The 22576-nt window shown below is 39.4% G+C and overlaps 2 protein-coding genes across 7 annotated transcripts; both read left to right on the top strand.

The window, feature by feature from the left end:
• The first annotated feature begins 981 nt into the window (after nucleotides 1-981).
• asmt2 (acetylserotonin O-methyltransferase 2) lies at nucleotides 982-9549 on the top strand. Its single transcript, XM_041971037.1, has 8 exons — nucleotides 982-1507; nucleotides 1755-1929; nucleotides 5084-5213; nucleotides 5294-5362; nucleotides 5446-5564; nucleotides 5663-5800; nucleotides 6284-6406; nucleotides 6691-9549. Exons 1-8 carry the CDS (start codon nucleotides 1427-1429, stop codon nucleotides 6900-6902), a joined length of 1047 nt encoding a protein of 348 aa, XP_041826971.1. The 5' UTR covers nucleotides 982-1426; the 3' UTR covers nucleotides 6903-9549.
• A 577-nt stretch (nucleotides 9550-10126) lies between these two features.
• On the top strand, nucleotides 10127-22408 carry jade1 (jade family PHD finger 1). 6 transcript variants are annotated; one of them, XM_041971962.1, is made up of 13 exons: nucleotides 10406-10468; nucleotides 11544-11588; nucleotides 12536-12618; nucleotides 12837-12974; nucleotides 13472-13539; nucleotides 14543-14700; nucleotides 14808-14992; nucleotides 16560-16771; nucleotides 16857-17024; nucleotides 17264-17380; nucleotides 18753-19334; nucleotides 20341-20458; nucleotides 20620-22408. In XM_041971962.1, exons 3-13 carry the CDS (start codon nucleotides 12570-12572, stop codon nucleotides 21648-21650), a joined length of 2826 nt encoding a protein of 941 aa, XP_041827896.1. In that variant the 5' UTR covers nucleotides 10406-10468; nucleotides 11544-11588; nucleotides 12536-12569; the 3' UTR covers nucleotides 21651-22408. The 6 variants fall into 6 exon arrangements, with proteins under 6 accessions (XP_041827899.1, XP_041827894.1, XP_041827897.1 ...); XM_041971960.1 differs by lacking the exon at nucleotides 11544-11588 and having other exon boundaries at nucleotides 10128-10468; XM_041971961.1 differs by lacking the exon at nucleotides 10406-10468 and having other exon boundaries at nucleotides 10475-11588.
• The last annotated feature ends 168 nt before the right edge of the window (nucleotides 22409-22576 follow it).

Here is a 22576-nt window from a genome sequence, read left to right on the forward strand (position 1 = left end):
ATCACACACATTCACAAGTTCACAAGAAAATACTGTATGTCAAACAGTTTTAATGGTTTTTGCAACAGTTATAAAGCATTTATGTACAAATGTGTTATTTTTAGTGCTGGTCAACAATTAAATATTTTAATTGCGATTAATCGCATAAATTTTTACGATTAATTGCCATCAATCGCATTGTTACACGGAAGATGTCCTTCTTCTTTAAAAGTACTGCTACATGAAGAAAATGCAGTAACTTATGGTTTACAAACACTAAACAAATAACCAGCTTTTAGTTTTCTCTTTACACAGTAAAAATAATTTTGTAAATCTCATCTTATATATTACTGTAATAAAATCAAATAGTTATGACAAAGAAGGATGAAATGTTCAGGATTTACTAACTAAAAAGTAAAAAGTCAGCAGGATGAATTTAAAGCTAAAACTAAACTTAAAGTTTTAAGTTTAGTTTCCATAGTTTGATATTCTGTATAACAAAGTTTAATTTATATAGTGCTATCTCATGAAATATTTGCATATATATATATATATATATATATATATATATATATATATATATATATATATATATTCATTAATCTCTCCTGTTTTATTCTTTGTGGGTGTCTGTATGTTGAAGTATTAACATAATGTACTTTTTTTGTTACAGTTAATTAAATTATTGATTATATATTGTTTATTTATTTACTTTCCTTTGTGGATCCTTCTTATATTTTGTTCAAATTTAAGTTAACCTTTATTAAAATGAATTTTTTGGGTGGCCATTAAGGAAACAAAGTGTTTAGACATTTGAAGGGTGTTCGATTAACAGAAGATTCATTATCATTCTCGCGAAGCTGCTTAAAGGACCATGCAAATACTAATCACTGGCATTTCAAATCAATTTTTATGCTATTTTATGAGATAGAAAGATTATTATGAGGGACTAAAAATACCCATCTTTCATCAACAGCTCAACAGCGCCCCCTCTGCTGTTGCGGCTAAACATGGTACTGCATCATTTATGTGCGAGTGTGTTTTGAGTCCGTTTATGTTGCTGCACATCGACCAACGCCACTGTGTGAAGCTAAAGGAGCTACCATCTCTCTCAGACAGATCCAGAGCAACGGTGAGACTCGGATAATCTGTTGAGCATTTTAAAACACTGACTTCTTCCCGCATCAGCTGCACCGCCACCGACATCTTGGCTGTTTTTGGCTGCATCCAAAAACTGCCTGAACTAAATTCTTTTGGGGGGAAATAAGAAGAAGAACAAGAAGAAGAAGGGGGAAATAAAAATCAGCTGCTTTCCCCTGAATCGCATCATCCGTGCGGGTTTTCAGGCTTAAGAACCAGACATAAAGAATAACAGGGGTCTGGGCGCACTGACTTTAACCTTTAATTTCTGCTCGGATTCCTCCGCTTTGTGTCCAGGAGTGCAGACATGGCAGAGCATCTCTCCCAGAGTGAGCTGGACTACCCATTCAAACTTCTGGAGTATTTTAATGGCTTCAGGGTGTCAAAGGTGACATTTCAGCTTGTTTTTGTCAGTCTGCAGTAATGTGTGTTATGAGCTCCTTCCTACTATTCTGGTAAATCTGCTGCAGCCAAATTACTTACAATTTCAGATACTTTAGCTTTAGTCCCTTTGCAGATACATATTATTTGTACAAATACACTTAAAATTAAATGTGATGTATTATATATTGTGTATTACAAACTACCCAGCAGCTAAAATTACCTCCAGCTTAACTATGTCCACATGTCCTAAGGTGATATTTTCAGCCTGTGAGCTGGGAGTGTTTGACCTTCTGCTGAAGTCCCAGGAAGCCTTGAGTGCCCAGCATGTGGCCCAGGAGCTGGGCACCAGCATGGATGGCATGGAGAGGCTCCTGGATGCCCTGGTGGGGATTGAAATCCTGGAAGTGGAGAACAGAGATGGGACAGGTGAGGTCCTCTGCTGTGATTGGTAGATAGTCTTTTAAGAGTCAGACAGCAAAGTCGATCCAACTGAAAAGCAGACAGAATGAATTACCACCAAAAGCATCAATATACCACAATTGCTGGAAGCATGTGGACACGTGAAGAGATGTCATGTGTCATCATGTGATCCTTCCTGTGCATGTGCTGCCCTAGAGACTTCATTTCTTTTGGGAGGATTTTCCCAGATTTTGGTCCCTGTTGAAACAGGAAGGGATAAACTCTTGAAATCAGTTTGGAAGTATAAATTAATCTCTTTTTGTAATGCTGGTTTTATGTATTTAAGGTCCCACCACAGCATTTCAAACAGGTTGATTTTTTAAAGACTGCAGCCCCTTGATTCTTTCCTTTTTCAGTCACTCTAGATTTGCTGCGTTGCTTTGGATCATTATCCTGTTGCATGAGCTTTAGCTGTCAGACAGACGGCTTCACACTATGACTGAATATGTTAGTGATGTTAGTTGATGATCCACTCATTGACTATAAGGACAGTCATCCTATGAATCTTCTTAAATTTGCTCTAAAGTCTGACGAAAACCCTTCATCAGATTCACAGACATGTTCATAGACCACAAAATTGTTTACATCTTTCCTCATAGATGGGTGAATACCTCCTTAAAGGTAAAAGGACAGGCCAGATGGCCGTGATTTGCAGTTAATGTCTGAAAATGTTCATAAAAGGTCAAACTGACATGCAGAGACAGAGGATGAGACAAATAAAAGAAAAGAAAATATAAAATGATTGAAAATAAAATAAAAGAAAGATGTGCACTAAAACCTGTTTGTAACACTTAGTTATTAATAATAATCCCACTGTGAGAATCACATAATATAAAATAGGTTTTATTTTCAAATGGTTAATTAATTACTCTTGAACTTGGACAGCAGCCTGCAGTGTGGTGTACACGCATTTTTGTTTTGCTTTACAAAACCTACAGTTTGTAAAGCAAATGAATGTGGAGTGAGTTATAAATCTGATGAAATAAAACCATCAGGTGCGTCTGATAGCTGGTCAGTGGTGTTTTTAACCAGGGTTTAAAAAAAAACTCCATCCCCTTATAAAAACTATTCATTATAGTAAAAAACCGCTGTTGTAGTTCATTTTAATTATTAAAGACCACGTTAGGCAGGTGGATCTACCTGTAGCTGAGGGAGCAGATCGGTGAGGATGCATTAATGAGCACGTGTGCAGTCCATTGCACTGATAGTTTTAGTGAGACTAGCAACAGAATTAAATCCTGTCTTGAGTGCGATTTTTTCATGATTGAAGGAAAAATAGTTTAATTTTCCTTTGGGGAAAATTATAATGTTGGGACACCATCTGTAATATCTCATTTTTTATTTTAAAATAACAAAATGTTTTGTAAATTAGCAAAAATTATTTATAAAATGTGACAAAACATTGCTGTTAATTTATTATTGTTTTTATTGAACTAATCTGAAGAATTATCAATCATGTCAGAACTTAAATGTTTGTAAGAACACTTCTGAGTGTTTGTAGTTTTCTTAGCTAAGGACAGATCTAAGGTATAAGCATTGTAATGGATGCCACCATCTCTGTAAATGTTTTATAAGTAGGACTTAAGAAGAGATTTCTTTGTAAGACCAGTTGGTGAATGAAGCGTGTTGTTCCAGTCTTGTAGTTTATTCAGATCCAGCTACGCAAAGCTAAGCTGCGCCACGTCATTTTTCCTGCAAGCTTCCACACAAGCTAAACTTCTTCAGTCTTTTTCTAACTGTACTGTCATGAACTTTAACATTTAACAAGCTAACAGAGAGTGTGAGGATTATCACTGCAAAAACTCTTTTAAAAACAAGAAAAAAATGTACAAACATTGAGTATTTGTTGCTTTAAATAAGAAAAATTATCTGCCAACAGAACGAGAGAATTTGGCTTGTCAAGACTTTTCAACCCAAGTGAAAAAATCTAACCTCTTAGAACCTAAAAATACCTTAAGATTAGTGTTTCCTCACTAATCATTTTTATTGATACAAATACAGTATATGAGACTTTTATTTTGTCTAGCCTGAAATAAGAAATTATGACTTTGCAAAAGCAGTTTTACTCTTATAGTCTTTGTTTATATTTATAATGAAACCTCTGTAACAAGCCTTCATATCTTATTGAGACGATTAAGGACCAAAACACTTAAAATAAGGGAAATACTCTATCATAAAAACTACTTCTAACTACTTACTAGAAAAAAAATAAGCATATATGACCTTGATCTAGTGAATACATGTGGCCGAAATGAGTTTTCTCCGCACGGTGGCCGGGCTCTCCCTTAGAGATAGGGTGAGAAGCTCGGTGATCAGGGAGGGGCTCAGAGTAGAGTCACTGCTCCTCCACATCAAGAAGAGCCAGATGAGGTGGCTTGGGCATCTGGTTAGGATGCCTCCTGGACGCCTCCCTGATGAGGTGTTCTGGGCACGTCTCACCGGAAAGAGGCCCCGAGGAAGAGCCAGGACGCGCTGGACAGACTACATCTCTCGGCTGGCCTGGGAACGCCTCGGAATCCCTCCGGATGAGCTGGTGAATGTGGCCGGGGAGAGGGAAGTCTGGGTTTCCCTGCTTAGGCAGCTGCCCCCGCGACCCGACTCCAGATAAGCAGCAGAAAATGGATGGATGGATGGATGGATGGACCTTGATCTAAGATAGTTGTTTGCATTGTTTGCGTTGCATTTTGATTTGTTTTTTTCCGTTTCTTCAGGGTGAACTTGCTGCGATCCACTCCTGTGAGGATTGTCAGCTATCTTGGATATTTTCCATCACTAAATAATCTTTCTCACTGGAGAATGATGGCGTCTTTGTTTAGAAATGTCATCTTACCCCTTAGATTGATGAGCAGCAACAGCTGCGTCTCTAAGATCACTGCTGAAGTCTTTCCTTCATGTTAACACACTGTCGATCAGGAAACATCTGCTTTTATAGAGGTGATCCTACTGATGATGATCAGTTAATCACACGTTGTGGCTTAGTTAAAGGAACATAGTGAAATGTTGTGTGTTGTATTTATATTGTAAGGATCAGAAGATTTTTTATGAATTCCTGAAACTTTAGAACTGAAAGAAAATGTGATTCTTTTCTTTTCATGGTCGTTTCCTTTGCTTGTTCAAACAGCGTTGTACAGCAGCACGGATGTAGCAAACCTTTACCTGGCCAAGGGCAGTGCCAAGTCTCTCCATGACATGATCATCTACCAATCCCAAACCATTTACCCACTGTGGAACAACATGGTGGATGCCATCAGGTCAGTGGGATTGTCTGGCTTCAAATGATTATTCTGAACCACAGATTCAAACTTTTTTCTTTTTCTTCTCCTTCATACAGGGAGGGAAAGAATCAGAATGAAAAGACCTTTGGGCTTCCGTCTGAAGAGGTTTTCCAAGCTATTTACAGGTTTGTGGTGAGCTTTTATTGTGTCATTTAATCAGTCTGTAGTTAATTTATTATTAATGTAAAATCCTGAAATATACACACAGGTCAGAGGAGGAGATGTTGAAATTTATGGGTCTAATGAACTCCTCGTGGGTTCTTGACGGACACGACATTGTGACAGCGTTCAACCTCTCTTGTTTTCAGAGGATAGTTGATCTTGGAGGTGAGGTGCTACTGACAGGCGACTATATTCACTTGCAGACTTTCTTATATCTCATAAACGCAGCTTTAAGATGTTTACTCTGAATAAATAACTCTTAGGTTGCACTGGTGCTCTGGCCTGTGAGATGGCGAAGGTGTATCCCTCTTCCTCCATCACAGTGTTCGACCTGCCGGATGTCGTACAAGCAGCCCAGAAACATTTCCCACTGGAGAATGATGCTGTTGTATTTCAAACTGGTGAGCCTTACTGAAAGAAAAGATTAAAGTTCAGTTAAATGTAAACTTGTATTGTGAGTGATGCTAAAGAGGTGAGGGACCTATAAAATTATGGCACATAAAATGATTATTTTGAGTGTGTAATTACAAGCCTCATTTGCAGAAAAGCTAGAAATAAAAAGTAAATATGTTCATTTATTTGAACCTTTATTTAACAGACACAGGCACAAATTAAACGATTGGCTATTGGACTGAGATCTGGTGGCTTTGGAGGTCATTGGAGTCCAGTTAGCTCATTTTAATATTCTAAAAAGCAGGTGGAGATGATCTGAGCTTTGTGGCATGGTGCATTATCCTGCTGGAAGTAGCATCAGAAGATGCTACACTGTGGTCATAAAGGCCTACTGAAAGTAGTTGAAAGTCTTATATTTCAGTATATTTATGTGTTTATTTAACAGGTAGTTGGGTGTAAATTATAAAGTTGCTTTAATCTTTCACATGCAGGAGATTTCTTCACTGATGAAATCCCGGCTGCTGACTTGTACGTTCTGGCCAGAATCATTCACGACTGGCCCGTAGAGAAGTGCCTGAAACTGCTGAAGAAGATCTATGACGCTTGTAAACCCGGTGAGTTTAACGATGCCCTTTGAGTTTTTGTGTTTGGAAATTCAGCTTTTATTCATTTACATGAAAATATCACAAGGAGTTACACAAAAACACATACTAACTGGAAAAATTTTACCTTCCTTGTATTACAAAGGTATATTTTCTGTTAATTCACATTGAATTTAAACTCAGTCATCAGATTGGTGTTAGTGGGATGCTATCTGATTTCTGTTTTCATCCCTTTTTATTTATACACAGCTCAGTTTAGCTTGCAGTATCAGTATCTTTCTCCATGCGTCTGTCAGGTTGTGGCATCCTGTTGGTGGAAGCTATGCTGTTTGAAAACAGGCGTGGGCCGGTCATGGTTCAGATTTTCTCCCTCAACATGCTGGTGCAGGCAGAGGGCAGGGAGCGTCCACCGTCCCAATACACCCACATGCTCAACAAGACAGGCTTCCACAATGTTCAGGTCTGCAGAACTGGCAAGTCCTACGACGCCATTTTGGCCACCAGATGAGCCTCTCACTCAGGTCGTCCGTCTGATGAAGTGAAAAACACTGAACTGGAATATTTCAAAGCCATTTTAGGGTTTGGAGGCAAACGAGAAAACTAGAAGCTTTGCTAAAAGACATGTTGTACACACAGATGCCCAGTTTATTTGATCAACCTGCTGTGACATATTAAAATATTGTGTTTACAACTCGTTTTTCAGGGCTCATACATCATTCAGGGCAACATTCTCTGGCCTGTTGCTGCTGAATAACATTTTTTTTATCAATACAGTGTAAATTATGCTGGTAACATATTTCTGCATCTTTGCTCAGAATTTGAACAAAACATAAGAATCAATCCACACAAAAAGAGTAATTATGCATTTTATGAAAAAACTGATTTTTGTGTGAAAGTTTGGAGTTGGATCAGGACAGTCAAATAGCTATAAAAGTTGTTTTAGCTTAGCATAAAGATTATTAATGGGGGAGGCAGCTGGCCTGACTCTGTCCTTTTGAGACTGACATTTAAAAGCTCTCTATCAGCACATTGTTTTTTAACTGTACACATTTTTAAGAAGTGGTGCATGTGCAGTGGTTTCTGTTTCTAATCTAAACTAAGCTGGTCTTCTCATTGACCTAAGGCAAATAGGGAGTTTTGTGAACCACTTCTTTTATAGTTCTCAGTATAATATTTCAAATAATTTTGCACTGATAGACATACTCTGATTAGGATGACTACTGACGTTAGTTAAAAAACTAGGCTCAGGGCACTTACAGAGAAAGTAAAAAAAAAAATGTTAGCATGATACCATGCAAAACAAAAATACTTTGCATTGTCATTGGTAATTTTAAAATGTTAATATACCTTATAAGTGCAACTTTCATATTAGCATTGAATTAAAAATGTTAGCATAGTGAGATCCTTAAACTGTTCCAGAAAAAGTTCAGATGCTAACATCTTAAATTGTTAAATACATTAACTTTGTCATTCGTAATTAGTAAATGTAAACCTGTTTATGTTGTGCCTATGTAGCCTCACAAAGTTGATATTATGCAGAACTGAGTTTCAATTTTACAAGAAAAATTTTCTCATTAGTAATAGTAAAATGTTTTTAATATTCCATTTAACCTTAACAAGAATCAAAATCCAAATAGTTCTGTGTATTATATCAAATTGTTGTTGTGACTGGTCAAAATGTTTCTACAGCATTTTGTTGGTGTTATCTACAATTTGTGGACCACTTATTCATATATCAGGAAAAGCTTCTTATAATGACCCAAAATATTACAGCATTATTTAAAAAGCTTAGCTTTTGATTCATTTACTACATTATAGAAATTTTTAGAAAAGAGAAATATGTATAACCCTGGATTGGTCGATTTTGTCATGATATTTTAACATTTTTTTCCATACATTTGCAATTATATTAGCAATGTTCAGTGTTTAGAAAAATAAATAAATAAGAAAACTATCAGAGCAAATCTCTTATGAAGTTAAAATACAATATTTCCCTTTGTACACACTGATTATATGCTGTTGTCCAGTTACAATAATCAGCCATCAGAAATACTGTGTTTTTATAGCTTCGTTGCTGCCAGTTTGCACAGAAAAAGGAATTTCGTTGAAATATATGTGCATCTTTAAGTCCAGCTCCGGTCCTCGAGGGCCACAATCCTGCAGGTTTTCGATGTGTCCCTCCTCCAAAAACACCTGACTCAAATTACTGAGTCATTGTGCAAAACTTAATAGGCTGTTGGATCTATTTAATTTGAGCCAGGTGTGTTGGAGCAGGAAACACTGAAAACCTGCAGAACAGCAGCCCTTGAGGACCGACTTTGGACACCCTTGCTTTAAGTCAAAATGATACAACACGTGTAATATTAAAAATCTACATAATACATGGAGCATTAAGGAATAGAATTTAACATGAATTTAAAATTAGAATAATAGCAGCTACCATGCATTATTACAAATATTGCAATGATTATCCATTTTATCAGTCTTAAATCATCACACAATCTAATGCATCTTACTCAGTATATTTTGTTAGTGGCTCTTAGTTGTTGAGGATGCAAACACCCAGAGAGATGTTGTGATGCTGTGTTGTGTTTAAATGTGTCTTGAATGTTTCCTTCTCAGACTGCACATTAATCAGGCTAAGCTTGAGTCAACCCTTCATCATAAGCTACATTTCCTTCAGTCATTCATTCCTTCTCTTAAAACTGGTTGAAAGAAAATTACAGTGATATTGTTCAGTAAGTTGTTGTTTGATGCATTTCTGGGTCCATTTAGCTGCTTTATGTGTTTTTATGGTGTCATTTTATGGTGTTATTTTATGGTACTGAGAGCAGCAGGTGTGATTTGACATCTGAAATGAGTTAACATTTTTTCAGATAGTAAGTACAATCATTACACAGGAGATATGAACAATACAGGTGCAGTGAGGATTTGTCTTTTTTAAAAAGGAGTATGTCATTGATTGGGAGTGAATTGGTATTTTGACATTAAGACACATTAAGACCTTTCTGAAAAGGCACAGTGCTAAAAACTTGTTTGTGTTTTCCTGTTATATCACAAAACATATTGAAAGCAGAGACACACAAGATGGTTATTCTCTGTAAAGATTCTTTTTCTTTTTAAATGTTGCATTCATTAAAAATCTCATGTATATACTCGGTCTTGTGGTGGTTGAGTTTCTTAAATATACATCATAGAAATTGTTTTAGACAACAGTCTTGTCCCGCACATACAGAGATTTCTCTTAATTCTATCAAACATTTATTGCAAATATTTACTGATAGTGACAAGATCTTGAACACTGACATTATTCTTTATGTTCCATGTTCTGCTTTGGTGTTACATAACCGCTACAGTCTTTTGTTGCTTTTTCTTTTACCATGTTTTATGTAACATTTAATTAAATATAGGGTCTAAATGACACAGGTAGTGGGATATTAAAGACCATCTGTTATATTTCTTCTCACTTTACTATGTGTGATTATATTAGTGTGGATTTGTTTATTTACACAAATACAAATGGATGGACATAACAGTAAAAATAAATCATTTTAAAGAAGATAAATTAGATTAATGACATACATCAAATGTTTAGTTTCATCAACCACAAGAGTTGTTTTTTTGCAATATTGTTGTTCTGTCCCTTTAATAGATATATCGCGTTTACTTGCCAAAAAAGGAGTGACCACTGGTCAGTGCGAAAGGTGGGTCATAAAAACTAGTGCGCTCTATTAAAAACAAAGGAAAGAACTGAGCTCCATTGTTGTTTATACACATTCAAACTCGAAACCCAGCGACGTAAGGTTTGTGCTGCGGCAGTGGAAACTTTTTTTGTTTTAGTCCATCTTAAATCATTGGATCTGTTGGATCTGTTGTTGCCAGAGCTGGTACAGGAAGAATCTGCTGCCCTCCAGCGGAAAACAGGAGCAGCCGCAGTCCGGGCTGGGTAACCTCCTCCCTGCTCACCGCCGCTTTGGGTTTGTGTATGTGGAATGCGGGTCAAGCGGAACTCACAGCAAAAACTGCGCTTCACATCAAACTCAAACACCGGCTTGCATCGGCCCAACGTGCTCTGTATGTACTGTGCAATTTGTTTTAAATAATTTAATCCTTGTGCATATGTAACATAATGTGTTTATCGGAGTATTTAAGATAGTTTATGTTTTTGGTATCGTCGCACGAGCAGTCCGCTAGAAAAACGCGACATAGTCATTTAAAATGGCGCCAAAGATTAACCTCAGCCAGTGGATAGCTGGTAAACATGTCACACTGTACCCTGCTGGTTAGCCCCTAAAATATTATATTACTGTTCTCATTTTAATTAATACTTTTTATTTATATATTCGTACTGACTTCTGCATAGTTTGTTTGAATCAATACATGACCCCTAACCTTTGACAGATAGCTGGCTGTGACTGGGTTTTAATGAGGGGCACCGTAAGCAATGTTAGCAACTGTGGCTAATGCTAAACACAAACCACTGTAACTGACGTGTAGCCTCCAGCTAGCACACTATCTGATGTTGCTAACCCTTAGCGTCAGCTAAAATCAGGCATATTTTTATTTTGCTAGTGTAAAAATGTCTTATGTAAACCGAATTATAGTGTGACGTGTGTATAACACACTGTAGTTCGTTATGTCTATTCAATTTGAAAACTGTAATAATTCTAATACTAAAAGTATTTTTATTTGAAGTGTATGGGTGGGCCCGCAAGTTGCATAACGACAGTAAGGGGATTAGCAATCAAGCTAACATTAGGTAGCTAAAATCTGATAAAAAAAAAAAAAAAAAAAAACTTCAAGACGGCCAACCTAAACGTTACATTTATATCAACGGAACACTCCACTGTGTTCTGTTTATATAACAGTGTTGCCAGCGTAATAAGCGTTTCTCTGCTCAGTGCTATTAGCTGCTAGCAGTTTTCTGCTGTCATATTGCTAGAAGGCGGTGTTAGACAAACCGGTGGATAACTTGAGTTTAGCCTAGCCGGCTAGGTTTGGATAGCATCTTTATCCCTGTACAGATCTCAGGACATTTCTCACTGTAGGGAGATAATTGTTCACTTTGACATTTACAACTATCTGCCAGAAGATCTGTTGAACTGTTGATGCTGCATGTGAAAACTTGTCGCCACCTGGATCCTTATAGTGATGTGTTCACGTCCCTGACGCTGTGAGATCACCAAGGAAACAGGTGAAACGAGGACAAGCAATTACAGTCTTGGCACATTGTTGTGCTTCCATACAAAATTATCTGAATTTAATATATATATATATATATATATATATATATATATATATATATATTTGGAATAAAGTTAACTTGTTTTTAACATTCACCACATCATGGTGAAATATTAAATGGGGCATGATTACTTTTGTAGCTCATGTTACTGGAATGGTGCAGGCTCTTAACCTGATTGTCAAGATAACAGATATAAGATTACCCGTTTTTATCTTTTCCTTTTAGCAGCAGTAACCATCAAAATATGAATACTTAAACCCTATTCTCCTTTTTATATTTCTGTACTTCGTGAAATGTTACAACATATGCATTTTATAATGTGTAAAATCACCAGCCTGGTAACTATATTAGTTCCCAGCTGTCTTGCAGATTATTACACTTGGAAAAGTAAGTTTTCCCGTCCTTTCCTCCCCTTTTTTTTCCCCCTCTTCCTCTATCTCCCTGTCAGGTTCGGCACTGACATATAAAGACTAAAGAAAATAAGATTACAATAAAAATAATAAAAATATCAAGGGCAGCCATGTATATAACATGTCTGCCTTGGTAGAACAAATCTGTCAAGCAAAATATGGCACACAGACCACCGTTCTGTATATTAGGATGCTGGAAAGGACAGGGTAAAAAAAAAAAAAAAGAAAAGTGAGTTTTTTTCTGTTTTTGTTGTTTATTCTTTTAACACTAAAATCAGTTTGAAATAAATTGTGTGAGCATTTCTAACTCCCTCCTTATTGTTTTTTGACAATATAAGAATAGTGACATTTTGTGGCTTTTTGCCATTTATAGAGTCAAACTTCTAAGACCTAAATCCCTCTTATTTTTTTCTTACAACTATCTGTATACCTCAAAGCTTCTTGTCAGCGCCCTATGTAGCTTAACATCCTGTTTCATTTGTGAAGTGTCATCACGCCAGAGCTCCAGAGACCGACAACAATGAAGCGAAGCAGGCATCCTAGCAGCAGTGATGACTCGGACAATGGAAGTAAGCAAAATATTGTCTGTGCTGACTCATTGTGTGCCAAATATAGACAAGAATTGGGCTGGTACAACCTGCTAGTGAAAGTGATGTGAGTTCAGACAAAGAAAAGGATCATGAAAATCATGATTCAGTAATTAGAGGCTGTAGCTGTTTAAAGTGTAATGTAATATTTTAAAAATCTTGTTACTACCAGAGTGAGTAAGTTTGTGCTTCATGTTCAGGGCCTAGACAGAGAAAGAGAAAGAAGGGCAGCAAATGGACAAAGATAAAAGGAAAGCAAAAGAAGGTCCACAGTATAAGAGAGAGGAGACAGAGTAGGGACAGGAGACGGATTTGGACCTTTAATGACGTCCTGGCAGGTCAGGTGAAAAGGCTCAAATCTGACCTTGGTGAACAAAAAAAAAACAAAAAAACAAAACACTTGTTACCACTTCGGTACAATTCCCAGAGATGGGTTTTACCACATTGTGCAAAATGTTTGGATGAGTTATTGATTATTTAAAACCCCGTACATGAAAACTAGCTTCATTATAACAATTTAAACTAAATAAATATTGCCTCTTTAAGGATTTTATAAGACAATCAGTTAAAAGATGTGGTTGTTTTCAGAGGAGCAGTTCTTATTTGGTCTGAGCATCATCAAAGTTGTCTAAAATGGTATTTCACAGCTACTACTGCTTCTAATTTCATACTTGAGCAGAAAATGTCCCACTTGGATTAATTTAACTATCCAGTACATGCTGTTACATGTAGAGCTTTTTTTTTTTACTTTTCCATGGGGGAGAAATCCAGGTCTTTCTGAGGAAACAGAACAAGAAATGCTGAGACCCATAAAAGTGTGATGTTTCTCTTTCAGGTAACTCAACCTGCTGGTCTCAACATTCATCGCAGCATCGGAGGGGGACGGGGCAGAAACCGTCTGAGGTACGTCTGTTGTTGAGTGGACGTTGGGAAATATATACAGGTTAAAGTTGATGACCTTTTTTTTTCCTTTGCATCATTTGGGGAGTAGAAACCTATGTGTGTCACCACTTGTCAGAGCATTTTTATAAACTGAGTCTTTGTTTATAGTTGTTTTTGTGGTTTTTTCACTCATTCCTTCATTATTTTAACCGCTTAGTTCATTACGGGTCGTGGGTAAGCTGGAGCCTATCCCAGCATTTTAGCAGGTGAAAGGCAGGGTACACCCTGGACAGGTCACCAGTCCATCGCAGGACCAACACAGATATTGACAAACAACCATTCACACACACACTCACTCCTTGGGAGAATTTAGAATAACTAATTAACCTAACATGCATGTCTTTGGACGGTGGGAGGAAGCCGGAGTACCCGGAGATAACCCACGCATACACGGGGAGAACATGCAAACTCCACACAGAAAGGGCACCGCCCCCAGGTTCAAACCTCCCCCCAGCCGTGGCATGAACCGGTGACCTTCTTGCTGTGAGGCTGCGGTGCTAACCACCACACCACTGTGCAGCCCAGTTTTTGTGGTTTGTGCATTAAAATACTCGCTATCTAAGATCCGCAGTAGAGAGTGAGGCGTTGAGCTGGAACAATTTCTTCTGTTATCTATTGTACAGTCTGTGGACTTGGTCCCTGCAAGCAGCTGTTCACTCCCTTTGAGCAAGAAACCAATCAAATTAAAGCATAACAGTCCTGCTCAGCAATGGATCAGCCTGATTGGCTGGTTCTTTGCTGCTGCTACATCGTAGTGTCTTTTTTAAGCTGCACAGTTTGTGGTTGATTAGATTGAAAAATGTACAAAAGAATCCTACTTTACATTGTTTTACAAAATAAGACTAATTTCACATGAATTCTTTTGACTTTGTGGCATCTTTAATGCGTAATTCTGGTACAGCACAGTTACAACAGAGAGAAGGAAGTTTTAAATGATGTCTTGGTATATTTTCTCTAAATGCAGGTTTTCAGGACAGATTTGATCACAGCCATGAAACTGCATGACTCATATCAGCTGAACCCCGAGGACTACTATGTGCTCGCTGACCAGTGGAGGCAGGAGTGGGAGAAGGGGGTCCAGGTTCCCGTCAGTCCCCAGTCCATCCCACAGCCTGCAGCCAGGTAGGACTACTGAGAGCTTTGCACCAGAACAAAAGCCTGCAGCCCTCGAATGTTTAAATCCTTGTGCACAAGTTGAGTTAGAAATTTAAAAATAGTTTGTCTTGTAGAGTATTGGCAGAGAAAGGAAAGGAGGTCATGTTCATCAAGCCGAAGAAGCTGATCCGAACGTCAGGCTCCGAGGCGCTCGGATACGTGGACATCCGGACGCTGGCGGAAGGGATGTGCCGCTACGACTTAAACGAAGAAGACGTTGCCTGGCTGAAGATCATAAATGGGGAGTTTGCAGAGATGGGTGAGTCACCATTTGTTTGAACTGTGGCCGATAGTTTGGTTAACCCTACTGTAATTATGGCAGGCTGTTTTTGTTCAATAAATGTATCAGAAAAAGTCTTATGTGTAAATAATTTTCCCTCTTTGTTCAAGACAAATGTAACTTTTAAAATTGTGGCTAGTAAAGATGTTCCTGCCCAGGTGAAATCCCCAGCCGTGCATACCTTAACACCTCCAGGTTCTGTTTCTTTCACTGAATGCTGAGTGGCCCCTGATCAGAAGAATTTCTGAAAAATATTAAGATATATTAGGAGATTAAATACCATTTATTCAAAACAAATCTGTGTGTATATAAAAAACATTCTACAGTACAAGAATAGGAAAAGTAATGTATATAACACAGAAAAAGTAAAAAAATATAACACATGAAAAGGAAAATAAAGCAACTTATGACAAATCCAATCAGAGAAAATGCACTGCATACTAAAATCTTTATTGTAACAAAGCTGGTTAAAGATATCTAGTGTAGGGAAGTCCATCCTCCACATCTCCACAGAACCTTTCTATCCCTGGGACAGATCCTGGACATTTCCCCTTTCAGTATTTACAAAAGTTTTACTAGTAAAATCTATAAGTTCGCAGACTATTGTGAAAAAGACCAACAATGGCAAAGAAGATGAACTACAGGGAAAACATAACTCAGAAACTACTAATATTTACAAAACTACAGTATTATTCACACAGACAACACTGCTAAAATATGGCTGACGTACCGTTACAATGATCAGATAATTCTATTCTCACGCTAAGCTTCTGGTTTTATCTGAACTGTTAATTCCTCACGCTGTAACTTTTATTTCAAGCATTTTGTCTTATTCTGTTTGAACTTTTTCTGTCTTTAGTTGAATTGTCTTGTACATGAAATGTGGTATATAAATTTTTCTTGCCTCTCCCGCACAAGCAGTCCCACAAGCACTGTAATACACCACATGCTGCTCAGCTTCCCAACTCTGTTGGAATTATGTGGACAGCGAAAATGGTCGAGAAGTTGTGGTAATAAGATGTATAAAAATGTCAGATCTGCCTTATGCACAAGACGTGGAGATTTGCAGAGGTTTGGTTATGAGAATATGTAGGTATCATGTTCTCGCCTTTCAAAAGACACTAATTAAATATCAACAAGTGAGACAGAGATGCTTAACATTTGTTTATAAATAAAAGATACCTTGTCTGCTTTCACATATTAAGTTATTATTGCAGCAAAGCATTGACGAGGTCGTTTTTTCAGGTTTTGGTAAAATAAATGGCAGCATATCAATTAATTTCAATTTTATTCATAAAGCAAATTTTGCTACCAAAGGCAACAAAGTGCTTTACATGGTAAAAACAATTTATGCATATAAAGTAAAAGCAGCCTTTACACACCAAAGTAACATAGCAATAAAAAAAAACATGCATTATTATCTTTTTCATAGGTATCTCCAAACAAATAATCAGCCTGATGTCCTCGTTGCTAATGTGTGGCCTCACTTGTAACTTTTTAGACTTTATAGTAAATTAGGACGTATTTATCCTCCTTTTGTTTTCAGCCTTGCCGCCGCTGGACGAGATCACTATGGAGCGGGTGATGGAGGAGTTTGAGCGCTGCTGCCATGAAAACATGACGCACGCTGTGGAAACGGAGGAAGGGCTGGGCATCGAATACGACGAGGACGTGGTGTGTGACGTCTGCCAGTCTCCGGACGGGGAGGACAACAACGAGATGGTGTTCTGCGATAAGTGTAACATCTGCGTTCACCAGGTCAGCGGTCAACACACATGTAGAGATGTCAGAGTTCAGACATTATGGTTATGTTAATCCCTTAACGTCTCATATATGTCACCAGGCCTGTTACGGCATCCAGAAAGTCCCAAAAGGCAGTTGGCTGTGCCGGATCTGCGCACTCGGTATCTTCCCAAAGTGCCAGTTGTGTCCTAAAAAGGGCGGCGCCATGAAGCCCACCCGAAGTGGAACGAAGTGGGTCCACGTCAGCTGTGCCTTGTGGATTCCAGAGGTGAAGATCTTTCAGGAAATATGATTCAGGAATTTTTAAAGGATTCTTTATTATAGGAAGACAGGGATAATTTTACCATTAGAGCTTCTAACTTAAATATAATGCCCACCATCATCGCCAAAACAAAATTACAATGGCTTGGCTGAGGTCTGCGCTCTCCAGAGTGCTTCTAGTTTTAAAGATATTTTAAGGAGTGTTTGAGTAACGTTTTGACGTTGTGTTTTAAATCTGCTGTGCAGGTGAGCATCGGGAATCCAGAGAAGATGGAGCCGATCACCAATGTGTCCCACATTCCCAGCAACAGATGGGCTCTGATCTGCTGCCTGTGCAAAGAGAAGACGGGAGCCTGTATACAGGTAGACTCACTACGCACGTTAACGTGAGGTTAAAAGCCAGATCTGACCCAGAATGTTGAGTGGTGGAGAGCGATGTCGCTGTTGGTGATTTTCACCAGGTGTTCAGAGCAGACCTGAGGCTGCAAAGCGGGAAATAGAGATCTTGATTTCTCTGATCAACAGAAAAGAGGAGTGAAGTCACAGCTGAGTAGTGGGATGAAATGTTTGTGTATTTGCAGCTGATTATATTTTACATTAAGCATATTAATCAGATTTATGAAGGTAACATTATAAAAGTGTCCAGGACTATAAATGTCACGGTTATAGATTTTCTTGGTAGAAATAACTTTTCTTTCTTTTGAACATTTCTTTAGAACCTGAGTAGAGACTTTAGAAACACAGGAAAAACATCGAGCTCGCGCTGACGACCAGCTTCCTTTAGCAGGAAAGCTGTTGTTTAACACAGAAATAAAACTGGAACCATGCAAATAAAGAAACAAGAAATTAAATGTGGCTTCTTCTGCAGGCAATTGCACACTGACGACTAAAAAGGCATCAAGCTCATGCGAAATCAGCAAAACTTCAAGAAAAAGACTTTTTCAGTTTTTCACATCCTTTTAATGTAACGTTCAGCGAGCGCTGCTAAACATTAACAGCATTCTTCCCAGTTACTGAACTTTTAACTTTATTGTACAAAGCTGGTGGTTATCCTGCAGGTGGTGAAAGTATTTAATGTATTTTCCTCCTTTCACTGCAGCTGTTTGATGTCATGCTTTACAGGCTGATGAGCCATCCTCCACATTGATCCACCTTCGCATTTATTCTATAATCACAAACTCTGACAAGGATTATTTAATCTAATAATCCTAATAACTCTTCCCCACTTTAGCACGGCTCTTCTGGAACTCACACAGAATGAAAACAGAGAGGCAGATGACTGCTTTATAACTCCATAAAAAATATGGAATCACAACGTGGAAGATGTTCATTTAGCTGTTTTATTAAGTTTATTTTTAAATGTAGCACAGATTTAACACAAAACAAGCTGTAGACATCCCACAGTTAGGGAGTCTTTGCAGTTTTGTCCATGTGGAAATTAAAAAAATTAGCATGGAGATGAAGAAATTCTTCATTTTGCTTTTTGTTTTCCTTTAATTTTAAAAAAATAAACTGATAAAGATTTGTTCAACCTCATATATTTGCTAACTTTTGTTTTTATTGCAGTGTTTTGAGTGAAGATGAGCAGTAGTGTTAGCAGAAAGCCACCATTACGTATAAATTGGTCTGTTTTTTTGTTATGTGTTGTGTTATTTTGCAGTGTTTTGGTGGAAAACCAGATTTTATTGGTTTAAAGAACAAGGCTCACACATGTTCTGTTGTGCTTGCTTGCTAGTGCTCAGCGAAAAACTGCCGGACTGCCTTCCACGTAACGTGCGGCCTGCACGCCAGCCTTGAAATGAACACTATCCTCACAGAGGACGACGAGGTGAAGTTCAAGTCGTATTGCCCCAAACACTCTGGGCTCGAAGGTACCGAGTCAAGGGACCGAGACTCAGGAGACGAGGAGGAAAAAGACAGTGTTAGAGACAAGAAGAGAAGGAGGAAAGGCAGGATGAGGGGGGAGGAAGACGCTGGCGGCTACTCTTCATCTTCCTGCGTTGCTCCTCAGCTTATTGACAAATCACCCACCAGCCAGGAGGAGAAGAGAGTCAACCTCCGCAAGCTGAAGCTGCAGGAGATGGAAGAGGAGTTCTTCCAGTTTGTGGAGGTGGAGGAGGTAGCCAGTAACCTGAAGCTGCCACCGGAGGTGGTGGACTTCCTCTACCAGTACTGGAAACTGAAACGCAAAGCCAACTTCAACCTGCCGCTACTCACGCCTAAGAAGGACGAGGAGGAGAGCCTGGCTCGCCGTGAGCAGGAGGTGCTGCTGCGCCGCCTGCAGCTCTTCACCCACCTCCGACAGGACCTGGAGAGGGTAGGTTTCCGGTTCTCCTGGATCAAGACTCAGAGGAGCTCAGGGAGCAGTAGAGGCCAGAAGGAGCAGACCGTCATGAGGAGGAGGGAGAGGCAGTCTGTTGACCTGAGAGTCAGCTGAAATACATTAAAATAAACTCTGACTGTTAAGCAAAGTGTTTGGTGGTAAATCAGTTTTAAAAGAAGATTTAGAAGCTCACACACATTTACTTTCAAAACTTTATACTGCAGGATGAGCATATGTTTTGAAAACTGTTTGAGCATGTTTGTCTTATAAGACAATTAAGTCCTCGTGTCCCTCGTGCTGCATAGAGAACATTGTTGAAACTATCCTGACTGCGTTCAGAGTGGAGCTTTACAGCCATTTATGCTGCAAGGAAACAGCTGGAGCTAGAGGAAGAAATTGGCAGCAAGCTAGTCAGAATTGGTCACTGGTGGGTGGAGTAAGGCAGAGTCATAGATCTGACTACAGATTAAGCTGTAGGGCACTGATACTCAATTCGGTCCTACGAGGGCCGCAATCCAGCAGGTTTTCCATGTATCCCTGCACCAACACACCTGAGTCAAATTAGGTGGCTCTAACAGCCAATCAGGTTCTACACAATGACTCATTAATTTGACTCAGGTGTGTTTGTGTTGGTGCAGGGATACATGGAAAAGCTGCTGGATTGCGGCCCTCGTAGGACCGAATTGAGTATCAGTGCTGTAGGGTCATACCAATCTACAGGTCATGAGACAGTACATTCATGACAGAAAGTCCAAATATGCCATCGCAATTAACGTAATAGTGCTTATGGAATTAAGAACAACTCCATATATAATTTTTAAGTTGTCATAGCTGAGTCTGAGACTTATCTAGGTTTATTAAATCAAATACAAACACCTTAAAAACCTGCTTGTGAATCGTTAAATGTCAACATTTGTCCACACTGAGAGCAGATCTGCACTGATGCCATCAGTCGGGCTTTCTTCCTGCGTTTGATGATACCGTTGCTGTTGCTCCTCAGGTTCGTAACCTGACGTACATGGTGACGCGGAGGGAGAAGATGAAGCGCTCACTGTGGAGAGTCCAGGAACAGATCTTCCAGCACCAAGTCCAACTGCTCGACCACGAGCTGCTCAGCGGTGAGTCAAAAAGAGCTTTTGCTCTGTAACATTTTTACTTATAAAACAAGCCGGGGGGTCAGCCAGTTGTTGGTTCTGGTGATTTAAAATACTTTTCTCAGTTTGGAAACTTCCCAGAAGCAACAAATATCCTGAAGCTGCTCCTCTCGTGTGTGTTGCAGGCGATCCTTCAGCAAAGGATCTGGAGAAGCTCTTCTCTCTGGGCTGGTTATCCTCTCAGGGCTCCCAGTCTAGCTCCTCCTGGAGCCACTCTGGACTGAAAACCAAACGAGGCTCGCTGAAGCGGGAAAGGAGAAAAAGTAGTGAAAGAAAAAGCCAGCCTGAATCGTCGCACACTCACAAGAAAGACAATCAGAGCAAGCCACTGGAGATGAAGGAGAGCAAAAGCTCCCGAATCAAAGAGGCCGTGTCCACAGAGGCCACAGGCAATGCCCAAATCCACAAGTCGGACATGAGCCTAGGGGGGCCGTTCACAAAGCTGCAGAAGCCAGAGGCCATTCAGGAAACTACTGCCGTCAAACTACACAAGCCTGAAAGCAGGAAAGGCCCCAGAAAGGAGGCTCCAGGACCAGAACATGAAGTTCTACTGAGACAGGAGCAGGAGGATAGAGGACGGAAGAGGAGGAGCGACGTCACAGAGAGCTTCTCCTGCCAGGTAAAGAACAAGTTTGGCTCCAAACACCTGGAGAAGACAGTGTCTATCCGGCTGGTGGATATCAGAAACTCGGACTCAGATGAATATTTCATCGATGAAGGAATGACCAAAAGAAACTCTGTCTCCCTGGAAGTGACTCCCAACACTAAGTTTAACACCAACGGCTGGCTGAGAAAAGCCCCGAACAACAGCTCTCACACCCCCAACGGACCCGTGGCCGGACATCTGAAAAGCTGGGGGAGGTTCCGGATCCCTAAACGGAGCGAGAAGCCTCCCAGCGCAGCTTTGAAGACGCAGGAGGCGGAGCCACACAAGCCGCTGCTTAGACCGCTGACCAACACGCCGGAGCCGTCGTACCCCAGGACTCGACACCGCACAGGGACGGAAAACAACGGATACGCCTCCGACTCCAAATCAGGCGACGGCGAGCTGGAGCCCTGCTTGAAACGGTGCCACTCCCACGAGCTGAGGGGCGACTCGTCTCTGGGACGGCGCTACGGGTCCGACATCATCCGCCGAGGCGTGCTGGCCTCCTGATGGCGGAGCAACACTTACAATAAGCTGCACTGTGTTAGTCGGAAAAGAACGATGTCGCTCTTTGTACCTTTATTTTTCTTGAGAAATCCTAAAGATGGCTAGAATAAAAACAGAGCTGATATTTATTTTTTACGTGTAACATAATGTAAAACTGGGAAATATTTCTTTATTTCGAGCTAGTTTATATTTTGATTTTTATTCCCTTAAAGTAGAAAGATGTCAAGTTGCCACTTAAACGCTTGCTCCGATATTTACAAGCAAAAGCATCAACTAGGGAGGGGATGTGATTGTTGCTTGGGACCATAAGCTTGCAATGTAACTTGTGTTTAATCCAGTATTAAAGTCGGCCACGAGTCAGTTGCACACCGTTTTAAAAAAACAGCTTAAACAGATAATCCTGATCCTGACAGCTAATAGGAGCCAAAACATGACGTCAAACTGCCCTTTTATCGCTTTTTAACCTCATCAGGCTGCAGCCATAAAACATGATAAACTGGGGCTCTGCAAACAGAAAAGGAGCCAAGAATTTTTCTTCTCATCAGCACTTAAGTGTAATTGAACCGCGATCATATCCATCATGTGCCTAACTTTGATTTGAAGCGTTTGCACTACGAGAGGATGGCACAGTGTGAGGAATGAGAAAAGTTATTTTTACACTGAAAAAACACGCATTTTGTACCCTCGGCCGCTGCTGTACTACTGTTATGCAAAGTGAATTTTTTGGGTTGTCTTGAACAGGAATAAAAACTGAAGTCTGATCGATCCAGTGTGCAAAATGTTTCTAAATCTTGTGTTTAGATGGTTCTTTTATTATTTGAACAGCTAAGAAGTGACTTTACTCTTAAATAAAAGCAGCTCAGATGGTGCAGAAGTGGATTTTAGATGATGGCACAGCAAGTTTGAGATGTCATTCAGAGTTCATACTA

Source organism: Melanotaenia boesemani, chromosome 20, assembly GCF_017639745.1.
Source record: "Melanotaenia boesemani isolate fMelBoe1 chromosome 20, fMelBoe1.pri, whole genome shotgun sequence".
NCBI lineage: Eukaryota > Metazoa > Chordata > Actinopteri > Atheriniformes > Melanotaeniidae > Melanotaenia > Melanotaenia boesemani.